This window comes from Chrysochloris asiatica, unplaced genomic scaffold (genome assembly GCF_000296735.1).
Source record: "Chrysochloris asiatica unplaced genomic scaffold, ChrAsi1.0 scaffold00024, whole genome shotgun sequence".
NCBI lineage: Eukaryota > Metazoa > Chordata > Mammalia > Afrosoricida > Chrysochloridae > Chrysochloris > Chrysochloris asiatica.
Window position 1 is genome coordinate 20225658 of NW_006408542.1, and position 16440 is coordinate 20242097.

Consider the following 16440-nt stretch of genomic DNA (forward strand, 5'->3'; position numbering starts at 1 on the left):
GCAGTGTTTTGTTCTGTTGTGCGTAGGGCCACTATGAGTCAGAACCGACTTGACAGCACCTAATAACAGCAACAGTATCCCTTTTTGTGGTGCGCCATACTTTATGCACCACTCTCCTATTGATGCATGAAGTATGGAGTCCTGGTGTGGCACTGTAAGGATAAGCCTAGGAGCACAAGGTTGGTTTGAACCATGAGGTCAGTGGTTCAAACTCACCAGTCACGCCTTAGAAACCCTATACAAGGTCATTATAAATCTGGAACCAACTAGACTTAACAATGATAACAAGCTCTATTGATGGACAACCTGAGAGAGTGGTGTCCATGGGGAGGGCTGTGGACTGAGAATGCTGTCCCAGCAGCAGAAAGAATACTGAGAAAGATCAGGATCAAGCAGATATTCCTGAGTTTTATGGCTTCCTTATGGGGTAGTTGAGTGACTCTGAGTCATTTGACTGATATTTATTGGACATCTGTGCTGAATGGTGGAGTTCCTGGGTGCTGCAAACAATTAACATGCATGCTGCTAACCGAAATTTTGGTTCTTTAAGGCCACCCTGAGGGACCTTGGAAGAAAGGTCTGGAAATCTACTTCTGAAAAATCAGTCATTAAAAATCGTGGCACACAGTTCTACTCTGACACACAGGGAGCGCATGAGTTGGGGTTGATTTAGTGGCCACAAAACCTTGAAAAGGAAACATAGGGAGAAATCTGTACTACCTTGGATTTGTCAGTGAGTAAGATATGATACCATAAGCATAGGTAATAAAAGAAAAAAAACTAGTTAAGCTGAACTTCATCAAAATTTACAACTTTTATCCTTCAAAGGACACTATCAAGAGAGTGAAAAGACAGTCCACTAAATCTATATTGATAGGGGCTAGTTTGGCTCTGTAGAATAAGTACTGGACTGCTAGGCATAAGATTGGCAGTTCAAACCCACCAGCCACTCCTTGGAAACCCTATACAGGGTCTCTATGAGTCAGAACTTGATGGCATTTAGCAACAACAACATCCAAAATAAATACTTTTGAAAACTTCTAAAACTCAACAACAATTTTTGAAAAATAATAAAAATAAAAAAACAGACCAATTAAAAACTGGGCAAAAGATTTTAACAGACATTTCTCCAAAGTAGATAAACAAATGACAAACTCAGTAGCAACTGTTTTTTTTTTCTTTTTAAATATCAAGTGATGGGCCTGGCCCTCAATGTTGCTGCCCATCACACTAAACATAATGACCTAAGAGTTTGTGAAAGCACACAGGGTTGGCTCAGATCTCACACTGCACGCTGAACTACCAGTTCTCACCCCGAGTCTCTCCTCTGCTGTAGACTGCACGCTGAACTACCAGTTCCCACCCCGAGTCTCTCCTCTGCTGTAGACAGCAGGAACATGGTGGTCACAAGACTAGAGCCCTGAGTATGGTAAAGAAAGGCAGCATATGAAATAAAGCATTAATGATTCTTGTTGCCAGATGGAATGTTTGTAGATGAGGGAGACTCTCATTAACGCTCTTAGAAAACCATGTCCAAGGACGTGCCTTGCTACACAAGTAAAATCTGCTGCCTACTTTAATTCTGCCTTGACTGCAAAGTTATTTCTGGGTCTTCTTAAAATACCTTAAAAGCAGAGAAAAACTATTGTGGTTATACAGAAATTAGAAGCACATGAAAACGCACTGTTCGACTCCCTCCTGGTTTTTCCTCTTCAGTAGTTTGAGGAGAATTCCTTCTTCGGTTAAGAACTTTTGTACCACAGCAGGGTAAGGGTATGGGTTAGTCCCTTATTTTAAATTCTGAAATTCTGGGAATTAGTCCCAAGTTCTGGGAACTCTGCTTCCTCAACCAGAAAACAAACACAAAAGGAAAATTTGTAATGTTTCTGTGGTAAAGTAGCCCTGTGTTATTTTTGAAGGCTAAGTTGTGGATAATGGATCTTTCTTTATTGTCTCAGATCTGAGTCGTTTGTGTACTGGGGCCGGAGGGGTTGTAGACACGGGCATGTACCACTTTACGCACCTAACCTTGCTCAGGAGATCCTGACCGCACTACCCACTCTGACCCTGCCCTGTCTTTCAGAGGACTTTGGGAAATTGCTCCTGGCTGAGGCCCTGTTGGAGCAGTGTTTGAAGGAGAACCATGCCAAGGTCAAAGACTCCATCCCTTTGCTGGAGAAGAATGAACCGAAGATGAATGAAGCCAAGAATTATCTCAGTAGTATCCTTAGCCATGGGAAGCTGTCGGTAAGTCTTCAGCGCCTCCGAGCCTGGGCCTTGTCTGTCCACCCCCAGCTTCACCTGCTTTCAATCCCTCCCAGGGCCATTTGGTTACTAGAGGGAAAAGCCTGCCCCTCTGAAGGCTTCACCCTTCACTGTTCTGGGTAGTAGCCACTAGCCAATGTACCTAATGTACTTTGAGATATGCTTTAACTATAAAACACACACTGGGTTTCAAACGTTTAGTGTAAAACAGAAGGTGTATATTAGATTAAATAGACTGTTATTAAAATTAATTTCAACTATGTTTTTATCATTTTTAATATGACTGCTAGAAAATTAAAAACTGACATCTGTGACTTGCATTTCTGTCTTATGTATATAAGCAGATATATCTTTTGGATACCACCACTGGTCTGTCAGTTTGTCATACTGTGGTGGCTTGTGTGTTACTGTGATTCTGTGCTATGCCGTGGGTCTTTTAAATACCAGCAGGGTCACCCACAGTGGACAAGTTTCAGCTGAATTTCCAGATTAAGACAGACTAGGAAGGAGAGACAGATTACTCCTGAATATTTTAGTCACTGCAAACCTTATGAATAGCAGTGGAGCACTGTTAGATAGCACCAGAATATTGAATACTGAAACATGATGAAGAGCGCCAGAATATTGTCAGATACAGTGCCAGAAGATGAGCCTCTTGGTAAAGTAGAGGGTCAGAGAAAAAGAGGAAGACCCCTAATGAGATGGATTGGCACAGTGGCAGCAGCAATGGACTCAAGTGTAGCAACGATTGTGAGTTTGGCACAGGACCGTGCAGTGTTTTGTTCGGTTGTGCATAGGGTCACTATGAGTCACTACTAACTCAATGGCCACGTGCAGAAATGGCTAGTGACAGAAGAACTCAATAACAGGGCGAGACAGTTTAAGTCCACATAGATTGAATAGATCACCAGGCCTTTACCTAGGTGCCTGTAGGTAGGTTTGAATCACCAAGCTCTTGCTTAGCAGTCAAGTGCTTGCTTAATCATTTGTGTCACCCCAGGACTCCTGAAGGTCCGGGGTAGGGGCAGTTATCGAGGGGAATGCAGTTAAACTTTCTCTAGAGCATTGCTGCTCAGAATGCAGTCCACTCGTCAACCGTGTGGGCACTGTCACGGAGCTGGGTAGAAATGTAAACTCTAAATCAGTCTGCATTTCAGCAAGATCTGCTGAGGATTCATGTGAACATTCAGGTTTAAGACCATTCAAGTTTACCGTGTGTCCTGATCTATAATAAGGGTATGGATGTCGTTATTACCCCAAAGAGGAAGTGATTTTTCAACAGATGCTTCAAAGCAATAAATTTATTGATGTAAACATTTGATTAAGCACTTACTATATACAGGGCACTGTGTTACATGTGTTACAATAATGACAAATCCTGCATGGACGCTGCCCCCAAAGAGGTTACAGGTCCTCTGGGAAGATAAGTCCTATCAGCAAACAAATAGTCACAATCCAAGGTGGACTATGATACATGTCTTAGGAAGGAAGCCCAAGGGAGCTATTTACCTGGGGTGCATGGGGAAAAAACTCAGGGAGATGATAGTACTAAGAGATAAATGCTTCTGAGAATGGACTATGTACAGGGATGGACGTGGACACACAGAGGTAGGGCTGGGCACTCCAAGCTAAGGAAGCAATGTGTAATCTAAGCATTCCTCCTGGAAACTGGAAGTAGACCCAGTTAGCAGGAGTAATCGGGGATGGTGGGTAATGAGATTATAAAGATACACTGGGACCAGAGAGTGAAGATTGGAATGCCAGGCTAGAAGAGGTGGGGCTGATTCTGTAAGCAGTGAGACTGGGTGGGGTGGGGAGAGGAGGGTACACTGTGTGGAGGTGTACTGGAAATCTCTCAGTTGCTATCAGGTTGAGTCCAATTCATGGTGATTCCAGGTGTACAGTGTAGAATGACTTGATAGGGTTTGCAGACTGTCCTTTCAGAAGCAGATTGCCAGACTGTTCTTCCAGGGTGGGTTTGAACTGTCATACTTTCAGCCAGCAGTTGAGCACTTCATTGTCTGTGCCACCAGGGAAGGCTACTACTTTTCGGTTCATCGATATGTAGTATTGTAGTTCTAGAGGTTTGCATTGGGTTAAAATAGCTGCTTGACCCTGGGCAAGCCTTATGACCTCATGTCCCCTTAGTTGCCTCATCTTTGATTGAAAGACTGGACTCAATGGGTAGTTTCCAAGCCTTTTCTTATCAGGACCCCTTTTTATTTTTTTCTCTTTCCAGTATTAGACTTCATTCAATTGTAAAATAATTGTTTTTAAAATAACAAAAGTAATGTATGGTTATTCTAAAAAAATTCAACCAGTAAGCAAATAATTTGAAAAACAAAAGTCTCAGTGTGCCACCCCAACCTCATGCTCACTTCTATCCCCAGAGGTGAACCCTAGTAACTAACTCTTTGATGAAGGCCCCGTTTTTCTGGACATTTTCAGACATACATTCACACAGAGTTGTTTTTTCTTGTTAGAGTCATACAAGATATATTTGGTAACTTGCTATCTTTCACATAGAACTTTTTCTTGGCGCTTACTCTAGTCAGTACTTCATTCTTTATAGTGGCTGAATGGAACCCATGTGTATCATATTTAAAATGGTTTTGTCTGCCACATCACATTTATTAAAAATAAAAGTGTTTCCGTGTTTTATTAATCAACATCCAAAGATACCAACAGTGAGAAATCCCAGCTGTTATCCCAATGTGTATATTTGTTTCCAGGCCAGAGCAGAAAAACTTGATGTTGATTAGGCAAATAAAATGTTAAAGGTAGTTTGTAGGATTCTCTATCTTATCCACTGTCTTAGTTACCTAGTGCTGCTCTAACGGAAAGACCATAAGTGGTGGCATTAACAAACAAATTTATTCTCTCAGAATTTAGGAGGCTAGAAGTGTGAATTCAGAGTGTTCGCTTTGGAGAAATGTCCTTGTCTCCTTTCATCATCTGTACACCCAACATTCCTTGGAGATGTCCATGTGTCATGGCATCAGTTTCATAGTACAGGGACACCAGGTCTAAGACACGCTCCACTCCTAGCTCTTCTTGGAGGTAGTAGGTTCCTCTGAGCTTTGCTTGTTTAATCTCTTTATATCTTAAAAGCGGCTGACTTCAAGCTACAACCTAATCTTGTAGATTGTATCTGGTCTCATAGCATCATAGAACTGAGGATTAATGACACATGGGAAATTATATTGGATCAGGGCTGACCACATCAGATCACATCATGGGAGGGTGATTACATTTGTGCCACCCCAGGTCTCTTGAAGAGTCTTGGGGCGGGTGGTCTAGAGGGGGATACAGTTATAACAGTGTGGGCATCATTATGAAGTTGATTAAACTCTGAAACAATCTGCAGTTTTACAAGATACACAGCTGCTACATTACATAGCTGCCAGGTCATAGGGAATCATGGCCCAGCCAAGTTGGCACATATTTTGGGGGGATACAGTTCAATGCATGATATTCCCAAGGATCTTCCTTGGCAGCAGATGAAAACTCAGGTGGATCCCCAAGCATCTAAGTGCTCTGATGAAATAAGGTGGAAAGTTGGGGTAGGTAGATCCTGGGACCTCCTCTAGGTGATTTTGAGGTCTTGTGTGTGTGAGTTCTGTGGGGATCAGTGAAAACGAACCACTTGTCACAATCTGCCCTATCCAAGGAGGCATTGCCGTTCAGTAACCTCACCCCATTTCCACATGAAGAAACTGAGACCTGGGGAAGTTAAGTCACTTAGCCCAGCATCACAGTGCTGCTGAAGTACTCAACCCCAGGCCTGTTTACCTCCACATCCCAACCTCTGATGCTTTTTTCTGCTTCTTATGGCTGCCTTCCAAATGTTAGAGTTGTTGTTGTTAGGTGCTGTCAAGTCGGTACTGACTCACAGCACAACAGGTCCTGTGCCAGCCTCACAATCGTTGCTACACTTGAGCCCATTACTGCTGCCACTGTGCCAATCTATCTCATTGGGGATCTTCCACTTTTTCTCTGACCCTGCAGTTTACCAAGCACATTGTCCTCCAGGGACTGGTCCCTCCTGATAATATGTTTGAAGTATGAGAGACGAGGTCTGGCCATCCTGGCTTCTAAGGAGAGGAAAGAAAATAATGATCTAGAAGCTTAGATTAATGTTGACAGTAATGACAACACTCCTGCTCATATCCCATGTTACATCTCTGAAATATTTCTTCATCTGTTCTTGCCTTTGACCTGGATTTCTATCTGAGGCTGTTCCATTTTCATTGACAGACACTGAAGCATGAAAGGAATAGTGATACACCTGACCCATACAGCAGAGGGAGAATTCCTCAGAGCGACTGACATCCAGACCAAGAACATTTCAAATTCAAATGCATAGGTTCCAGAGAGTATAGCCAGCAGTTTGTTTTGCCAACTAAGACCATTAGAAAAGCAAAGAACCCCCCAAAACTACAAAACTGTATCATCTCCTATTGCTTTCACTCCATAAAAGAAAGACTATCCTTAAGACCAAAAAGCAAGATGGTTATATTTTCAGGCTAAAGGGCAGCCTTTTAAATAGTGTAAATTTAGCATGATGAACCACCAACTGCATTGTTCTTAATTTCTCCCCCTCCTGATGGAAGTTGTGTCGTAAACTGTCATTGGTTCCTAAAGAACCACCATTCGCCACACCCTGTCTTCATACCCCGTAAGGTGTCCTTCTGAGCTTAGCTGCCCTTTTCCCCTTTGCAGAAGGAGAGGGTAATAATAATAATAATAATAATAATTACTCTTACCCTGTATTTATCTACCTCCTTTCTCAAGAAAACTTCAAAGCTCCTTTTTAGACTTTGCCATATAACGCTCTCAGCATCGCTGTGGTGGTGTTGAGGACTGGCTGATGCTATCTCTCCCTCACCAGACCTGGCTTGAAGCCAGTGGGGAAATGGCAGTCCTGAGTGTGAATTGTGTGCCTCTGAGGCTGTGAAGCTTTGTCCTGGCCCATTTGGGAGGACCAAGAAATGCCCTAGAAAAACTCAGCATTAGTCAGTAATCAGAGCATAAGGCCAGGCACGTGTGGCCACTTGGTAAGGGACATCACTGAAGTAAGAGAGGCTTCCAATGAGGAGGTGGGCCTAGGATAGAAGAGGATTTGGATAGGCCAAAGGGAAGGGGAGACTGTTCCAAGTTAAGGACCTGAGTGAGCCAAAGAGGAGGAGAGCGTATTTAGAAAAATCAAAAAGCCCAGTGTGACAGTAAGGCTAAGTAAGAACCATATGCAACTGTTCAGACTTACCTACAAATTTGGCTTAACGAGTTACTTAAACTTAAAGATACACTTAGGAATGGACTTTATTCATAACCCGGGGTTTCCCTGTAATTAAGAGCACAGAGATACTATCAGCACTTATAAGATCATTGATTTTCTCAAATCTGTCCCAGATTCTAAGACAGTGGCTAGGTTTTGTTTTCCTGATGGGGCTTCAACAACGCATTCTAATCTAAAGAAAACTTTTCAGCGTTGTTCACTTTTGAGAGAATTATGTTCTTCGATTCATGGATGCAAATAGTGACCAAATTCTACTGGGAAAAATCTTAAATTTCAGCTGTGTGAAGGTCCCAGGGAAGGAGAAGAGATTTTTTGTCTTTTGAGATTCTCAGGTTCACACTCTGACAAGTTACAGCACTTCTGTCCTTCAAATGTAGAGATTTGGGTTAGCTTTCATTGAATTGCTGGAGACTTGTGACTTGGCCTTAACATGAAAAAGATAAGAGACATGACTTTCAGAATTTTGAGGAGAAGTGAGGGGGAATCCAGGAACTTTGGGATATTAATTAGAAAGCTTGTTCACCATAGGGTGCATTCTAGTGGTTTTTGGATTATCAGTAGATGGGAGGGGCAGGATAGGTAGGACCCATGACCAGGAACAAGAGGAGCAGAGGCAAAGGGAAACTAGAACTGGAAGAAGGAGCATCCATATTCTTAACTGGATTGATTCTCCAGCCCGATGGGCAAATGGACAGTTCCTCTACTGTGGACTCAAGACTAGGAACCAACAAAAAGGGGGTGAAAACAAGATCTCCAGGAGCAAGAATATTAGGTGACTTTGAAATTGCAGGAATTCTGTTTGACTAAAGGTTCCATAGGGAACTTATTATGCTCAGGAGCCCAGATATCCAGCTCTTGATGTAGGCTCCAGGAACCTCACCAGGGCCTCAGCCTTCGTTGTGGTCTCCAACACATACCCAGCCTGGAGTGGGGGCAGTCAGAATCAGCCTAGGCTTTATTTTTAGTAGTGTCCTTGTTTATGTCTAATGTCTGGTCTTCTTGCAAGTTTATTTTTATTTGTTATTGTTATTATTCATCCTTGTTAATAATACTTGTGTGTTACTTGTGCACAGTAACACAATAAAGTATCTTTGGTTAAGAAAAAAAAAAAAAAAGCCCAGTGTGGAATGAGAATCTGACTTCCCAGGAACTTGGCCTTGCTACACTCCATTTTTCTTAGTTGGCTTCTGGAGGCTGATGGGGGACTCCCCCTGGGTTACAAGTACCCCAGATGCTTCTCCTCCCTCTGGGAGACAAGGGCAGCCCCTTCCTGCCAAGGACAGAGACCGGGGTAGGGCTCTGAACTGCAAGTGCAGGGGGTGTTGGGAACAGAGTGGATACCTGTGTGGCACGGAGGTGCCCAGAACCTGACCCAAAGGGGAGTTGGTCAGTTGAACACAGGAATGGAGACAGGACTTGGTGGGCACATGGCTGCCAGTGCTGGGAGAACAGAGCAGGGCTGGCCCAGATCCCACCCCCACTAGTCAGCACCTGGGTGCTCTGGCTGTGAACAGTGCTCAAGCTAAGGGTGGGGTAATCAGGGTAGACCAGAGCACCTCAGTCCTAAGCAAGGCACTGAGAGCTTCTGAGTGGGTTGGAGATTTGGGCATAATCTGCAATTGGGTATGTAGGGGAGGGGAAGCATACGAGTATAGGCACTTTTGACATCCTTGCTTCTGAACTCTCCCCCACTTCTGTTAAGACTGGAGGGGAGTACCCAGTAGGCCTTTTCTCTTGTCTTTCCTGTCCCATGCTGGTGAGTTTGTCCTCTCCCTTGCCACGTCCCACGGTGGCCATGAGCTGGAGGCTTCCCCCCAGGGCTTCCGGTTCAGGGCCTCTCTCATGTGTATGGACTCTATCCAAGGACTTTTATTTTAGGTACAATTGCATAGCTATGTGTTTATAATTTTGCATTTGCTATCTTAAAGAGGACCCCCAAATTGTACAAACTTCAGGCCCCACAACCCTTGCCTCTGTCTCTGGCTCCCTTGAGTGAGTTCAGAACAAATATGTGACCTCCTGAGGACTCAGCCTTACAGAAACCTATGGGGGCATTGAGAAAGAGAAGATGGGGTTTGTCTGCAAGCTGCCTGGAGTCTAGTTGGAGGCATAAATCACACAAACAGGAATAAATTAGGTACTTGTACAAGAATTTCACTAGGAGCCAGGGTGTAGAGCAGGGACTGTGGGTGTAGGGAGAAAGGAAGCCGAAAGCGTGTGCTAGAGTGTCCAGGAAGGCCGCCAGAGGCAGGGGAGTTCTAGCAGGGTCCGGACTCAGGTGGGTGTTTGTTTCAGGTTCCCTGTGAGGGTTGAGGCACGAGCATGCTAATGTGATCCTTGTAATTTCAGTCGCAGTACCTGCGTGAGGCCATGTTGACCCTGGGCAAGCTGCACTACATGGAGGGTTCATACCGAGATGCCATCAGCATGTATGCACGGGCCAGGATCGATGACATGTCCATGGAGAACAAGCCCCTCTACCAGATGCGGCTGCTGGCGGAAGCCTTCGTCATCAAAGGTAGCTGTGGGATTTCCCCCTTCCCCATCCCCAGGCTCGTCGTCACAATGTCCAGCTAGTTACCATTTAACCCCAGGTGCCTGGAACAGGGGGGCAGCCATGGGGCAGTGGACACTATTGAAGGTGGGCCTGCAGGGGCAATGTTCTAGATGTTTAATTCCAGGTAGCATCTGAGTACTGGCCATTCAGGGCAACGCATTCTGAGTAGCTGGTGCTTGGGTCAGGAGGTCAGACACCCATGTTCTCCTGCTGGCTCTGTTGACAGTTTGTTACCCAGCTGTGGGCCTTTGGGCAAATCACTTCTTCACACTTCGTGGCACCCTCAGTTACAGATAAGTCTGTCAAAGAGGGGCTGACATGGATGCCCTCACTGGGCTATCAGGACCAGAAGGCATCAGTTGAGTTGTGTAATCAGCTTGAGAAAGGCTTACAGAAAAATCAGACTGGCTTTTGTCATTGGTTTTGACTGCAGATCAGGTGCAGCCTGTCTGTCCTTGAGTATTGGTTGGGCACCTACTGTGAACAGCCCAGTGAGAGAATGCTGGGATCCGGTAATGACCAGGTCAGAGTCTCTCCTGCCTTGAAGGAGCTCACGGCAGTCCCAGGGTGGGAGGCATTATAGCGGGAACAGAGGGACATGGGGCAGGTGATACAGACATTTCATGAGAGGGCCATGGATGGCCCAGTTGAGCCAACAGTGCTATTGTTGAATGTTTAGTAAAAGCCCTGTCCCACACTTAGTGTCACCAGCACCTTGTCCCTGGATCCTGGCATCCCAGAGCCTGAGGGGTAGCCGTTGCTAACAGTGAGGTCCAGGAGCCCCTCTGCCCAGAGAAAAGTCCAGAAATGCCTGTGTTTATGTAGAGGTTTGGTGCTTGTCATTAGCATAGAGTATAGGTCACTCCCTTCTCTGTTGTAGATAGGAACATTCTTCCCTCCCTGTAGATGGGGAAACGGAGGCTCAGAGGGGATAAGTGCCTTTCTCATAGTCACCCAGATATTATTGGTGGAGCCAGGACTACAACCTCCACTCTGACTTGGGCCTTGGATTGTGAGGAGTCCCCTTTTCCTCACCTCCCCTTCTCCCACATACGTTTTTCTGTCTCCTTTGGATCTCTGTGGGAGTGATTGTGCCTTCTATATAGGGCAGACCCTTCTCTGGCTCTGACTAGTAGGGAGTTTGTTTTAAAATTGTATTATGGTGAAATGTATTTAACAAAGCATTTTCCATTTCAATAAATCTTACATGTTATTTACATTCACCATGTTGTACAACTCACCACTACCCCTTTCAAAATATTTTTCATCACCCTTCACAGAAACTCAGTGTCCCTTAAGCAGTAACACCCCACCCCCTCCAGCTCACCTCCCTCCTGTCCTGGGAACCACTAATCAGCTTTGGTGGGTATTCTTGTGAGTTGTATGTCCATCCCTGGATTCTCGAGTCCCTCTTCCCTCTGAGAAGTTACTCACATTGCCCCAAGAGACACACTGAGATTGTCCCTTGGGACAGACCCATGCCACCCTGTGGGAAGGGAGGTGCCATCTGGGGGGGTTCACTTTCTGTGGGGGTGTCACCTCCCTTTGCTTTCTCATCCCTCTTGAAATAGGCCAGTCTTGGGGACGATTTTCATTCGGGGCTTGGGGCTTTCTTCCACAGAGTCTCCAAAATGAATGCCCTTCCTTGCATTTCCTTTTCCATACTTTGTAAACTTGGCTCAGTACATATTGCTTCCTCTCTCCTGCTCTCTACTCTCTCCAGCATGCCTCCAGCTTCTTGGGGGAACACAGTCCTGGTGGTCAGAGGTCCTGCAGGGGAGGTAAGGAGCCGGGCGCCACTGCACGGGCTGCTGTGCTATCTCCCACCCCCAGTGACTGCATGTGGCCCTCGCTGTCCTGCCTTTTCTCAGCCTGTCTTCTTGTCCTTACAAGTAGCTTGCCCTGTTGCTTGGCATGCTGAGGTTTACCTCCCTGTGTGTGATTGAGACCATGCATGCGGCTACCAGGATGTGCACGGTGCTGATTTTCCTGGGAGTGGGAGGATCCGGTGGGTCTCCTTACAGAGTAGGGATCACAGCCAAAAGAGGGTGGGGATGGCTGGTCACTGGCCGTTGGTCCTGATAGAATTTTATGAGCATGAGCGTGGTGGCAGCAGGAAGCCAAGGCGTTCACGGAAAACTATGTATGAAGTTCTTACTCCATGCCAGGTATGTCCTCATCTAATTCATTTACACAGTAACCTTCTGAGTGGGTGTTCTCTTCAGTACCAGGTTGCAGATGAGGAGCTGAGGTTGGAAGGGATGAAGTGCCTCATGCGAGGTCCCATTGGAAGTGGTAGAGTCAGGGTTTGAACCCAGGGAGTCAGAACTCTTAAATGCCCCCATGGTGCTGCTGCTCAGAATTTTAAACTGCAGGGAGCTCTAGAAGTGTGATCTAGGCCAATATCTCATGTTACCGGTGAGGGAACCGAGGCCGACAGAAGTGACAGCCTCCGAGGGGATATCAGGTAGCTTGTGGTTGAACTAGAACCCTCCACCCTGAGTCCGCCTAACCTTCAGTTTCTGGCTCTCTGCAGTCCAGGTCAGAGCCTGGACTCTTCTTGGCCCCATTATACCACAGCTTAATTTTATGAGCCTTTTCCTGCTGAATTTTGTTCTGTGGCTCCATCTGGGAAGGGAGTGGGGTTCTGAGGTACCCCTGGTGGATGGAGGAACTCTGACTGACATGGTGGCTGGTGGGGGTCCACGCGTGGGTGTCTCCCATATGGAGCTGCTGTTCTTGCTGGGGGAGTCTCTTCACCCCCACCCTCAAAAGACACAGCACAGTCACTCCCTGTCTTTCCCCTTCAGAGTTGAGGGACTGAAGCATCAGTCACAGAACTCAGCCTTCCTTTGAAGCAGGGTGAAGCTCGGAAAGCTCCTTACGCCCCAACCCAGGGACTGGAAAGTAGGGGCAGTGGAAGCAGTCTTGGGTCTCCTTTGCCTGAAGTATCAAAACATGGCGTCTACTGCAATGTATATATTTGGTGGTAGTGGAGCAGTAGTATTGTCTATCCATCAAGTTAGTGTGTTCAGAAGCTATGTGGTGGTGTGCGTGGTTGTGTGCTGTTGAGTCGGTTCCAGCTGCACTCAGACTCTGCTGTATAAGGAGTCTGAGACTGAGAATCTTTACGGGAGCAGAAAGTCGCATCTTTCTTCCATGGAGCAACAGGTAGATTCCAACTGCTGACCTTGTAGTTAGCCGCCCAACTTATAACCCACTATGCTATCAGGCCCGGCTCCCTTAGAAACAGTATGATGTTGTTGTTAAGTAAGTACTGTCGAGTCGGTTCTGACTCAGCGATCCTGTACAGGGTTTCCAAGGCGTGGCTGGTGAATTTGAACCTCAGACCTTGCCATTCAAACCAACTTTGTGGTCCAGTGTTTATCCTACAGCGCCACACCAGAATAAGAACCACAAATCTTCATGGAAGCTCCTGTCATTGCTACATCCGAGTGATCTCTGCCTGGCTCCCGGCACTGAGTGGTCTGTTACTCACACCAAGGTTGGTTCTGCCAGGAGTAGAGGACTGGACTGCAGCCCCTTGTGGTGGCACCTGGGATGTGGTTCGACCTGTCAGCCAAGAAAGAACTTCTAAAGCTTTGATATCAGTAGACAGTTCAATCTGACTTGAACAAATGACAATCTTTGATTTGCAGTACTCACCTCCCCACCTCCAGCTTAATATCTTCATCACTACTTGTCGACGGGGCCAAAAATGAAGGATTAGTCCATGATGCCTCTTTTTCTTTGGAGTTTCTGCCTCCAAAATGTAACCTGAATCTAATCATCTAATTCCTCAACTACAGTTTTGGGCCAGGCCCCGGCTAGCTCCCCAAAGCCACTGCAGACTCCTCACTGGCCTCCATTCTCTCTCTCTGCAGTCTCTCCTCCACACAGCAGTCAGTCACCTTTCCAAAACTGTCCTCCCCTGTGAAACAGGACAAACTTTAAACTTATCCTGGCCGTCAAAGTCCCTGGGTAGCATAGCAGTTTGTGCTCAACCATTAACTGTAAGGTTGTCTATTCAAACCTGCTCATGGAAGAAAGACCTGGTGATCGGCTTCCATAAAGATGGAAAGAATTGCTGTCAGGAAACCCAGTGGGACAGTTCTATTCTGTAACACATGAGTCAGAATCCACTCAGCGGCAGTGGGCTTGCGTTCTTGTTGTGGTGAGTCACTAAGGGGAAGGGAGGCTGGACCGGAAGAACAGAGAGTATTAAAGTCAGAACACTGGATCTAGTCTCATCTCTGGCAATTTTGGCAGAGGGGTCTTGGAATGAATCTATTCTCTATGAATTCAATTTCTCCTGTACAATCTTAGGATAGGGTGTAAGCAAGGTCATTGTGGTTGTCAGTTTAGAAACGTTTTCTTTTCATATAATCTGTGCTTTAAATTATATACCACATAATTTAATTATCACAGCCACCCAGTGAGCTCGAGGCGTTGTTAATAATTCTATTTTGCCTTTGGGGAAACTGAGACTTATATTTCTGTAAACATTTGGAAATAATATGCTTTGAGCCTTCTCGCTCTATGATTGTTTTTTTTTTCTTCAATAAAAATAAATTCATATAGACATAGGTTGTAATACAGACATTGCTTTTTTTATTTATTTAAGGTTTTTATTGTGGATTGAGTGCAAGTTTACAGGGCATATCATCAGTTTTACATTAAATAAATCATACACCTTGTTTCATTACAATGATTATAATCCCCTCCATGTACCGTCAGTTAACAGTATTTCTCTCTATCCACTGTAGCTTTTTAAAAAACAAACAAAAAACCACTCAGGCATATATAATAATTTACATCTCCAAAGGGCACATTCTGCAAGTCTGCCTCCTGGCCACCAGTTCTTAGTCCTTCTCTTTTAAGTTGATGAATCTAGGGTCCTCAGCTGCTCCCCCTCTCCATGCCCCCATCTCTTTCTCCATCTCTGGCACTGCTGCTTCTCTGGATAAGGTCCTGCACTTGGCTTGTGCGCTTCCTCTCTTGATGGTCCTAGGGTCCTGTTTCTGGACTGTAAGATTAACCACTCCCCTTTTTTTGTTAGAAAACTTCTACCTTTACAATTGTGACAGTTGCAATTAGTCATGATAACAGTTATTCACTGTTGAATCTTATGAATCTTATCCCCATCTCTTTTCACCAGACCCATCTAGACAAGATGACAGCTGTTCAGTGGGACTCTTTCTTTGCCCCCATACTCTTAAATTAAACTCCCTCTTGAAACCTTCTAAGCCAGTCATTGGTGCCTTCATTGCCCCTTCATTTTAGGTAGCCAATGTCTAAGTTGCCCGTCTCTATCTACCCTGTGTACAGAGGGGATAGCATTGATACTTGATGTGAAGACTCTTTCCCTCTCTGTTGGTATTTACAATAACTACCACTCTTAGTAAGGAGCTCTGGTAGCGTAGTGGTTATGAATTGGGCTGCTAATCTATGGTTAGCAGTTCGAAACTACTAGCTGTTCCGTGGGAGAAAGATGAGGCTTTCTGCTCCCATAAAGATTTACAGCCTTGGAAACCCTGTAGAGGGTCGCTATGAGTCGGAACCGACTCCACGGCACATAACAGCAACAACCTCGTTTAGTATAGGTCAGGTTCATCAAATTGAAGCAATTTACCCTTGTTCCCTTGATAAAAAAAAACAACAACAATTTTTTTTTTTTTCAATCTTCTTCTAGTTGAGTTCTGATTATTAAGCCATCGAGGCTAGGTCAAAAGGGTACTATATATGCAAGTTTGGGTGTTCTTGTGCATCTCCCTTACTTCATATCAGCTGGATGCTTCACTCTGAGCTTTGTGGCTAAGTCTTTGTCCATGGGCTCAAGTGTCCTCAGGTCTCACCACACTTTGACCCAACCAGCCCTTCCTCTTCTCTCTCTCATCTCCAGGTCAAAGGGATTCAATGGACTGGGGTTGAACTCAGCCCATTTCCTCATTGATGCCTTTCTGCCTCTTCCACTCACCAGTAGACCTATGTGGTCACCAACAAGCTTACATGCTTGTTTGTGTATTCCTTTTGAGTTTTACTCTTAGAGTGGAGTTTGTCCTGAAGGCACTTGATTGCTAGCCTTGATGTCTTCCTGGTGAACAACTTGCCTGTTCTTGTGGTAGTCAGTCATGCTGACATTTTTCTTTTGGGTTTTTCCTGATAATCTTTCTTTAAAGATGTATCTTCTGTCATTGTAGCTGTTCCAGTCTGCTGTCCCACCTCATAAGGTTGTGGATGGGACTCAGGATTCCACCTAAGGTCCTATACTCTGTAAAGGCTTTGCACGAGGCCTATTTCACTGGGCAAGCTGTAGAAC

General features: G+C 45.3%; 1 protein-coding gene across 2 annotated transcripts in view; it reads left to right on the forward strand.

Annotated features, from left to right (window-relative positions):
• TTC7A (tetratricopeptide repeat domain 7A) overlaps positions 1–16440 on the forward strand; it is a 149831-nt gene that overhangs the window by 14130 nt on the left and 119261 nt on the right. For both annotated transcript variants that reach the window (XM_006839425.1, XM_006839426.1), the window contains exons 2-3: positions 2084–2247; positions 9914–10082. In XM_006839425.1, coding sequence (XP_006839488.1) covers positions 2084–2247; positions 9914–10082 — 333 coding nt within the window. The remainder of the gene's footprint in view (positions 1–2083; positions 2248–9913; positions 10083–16440) is intronic.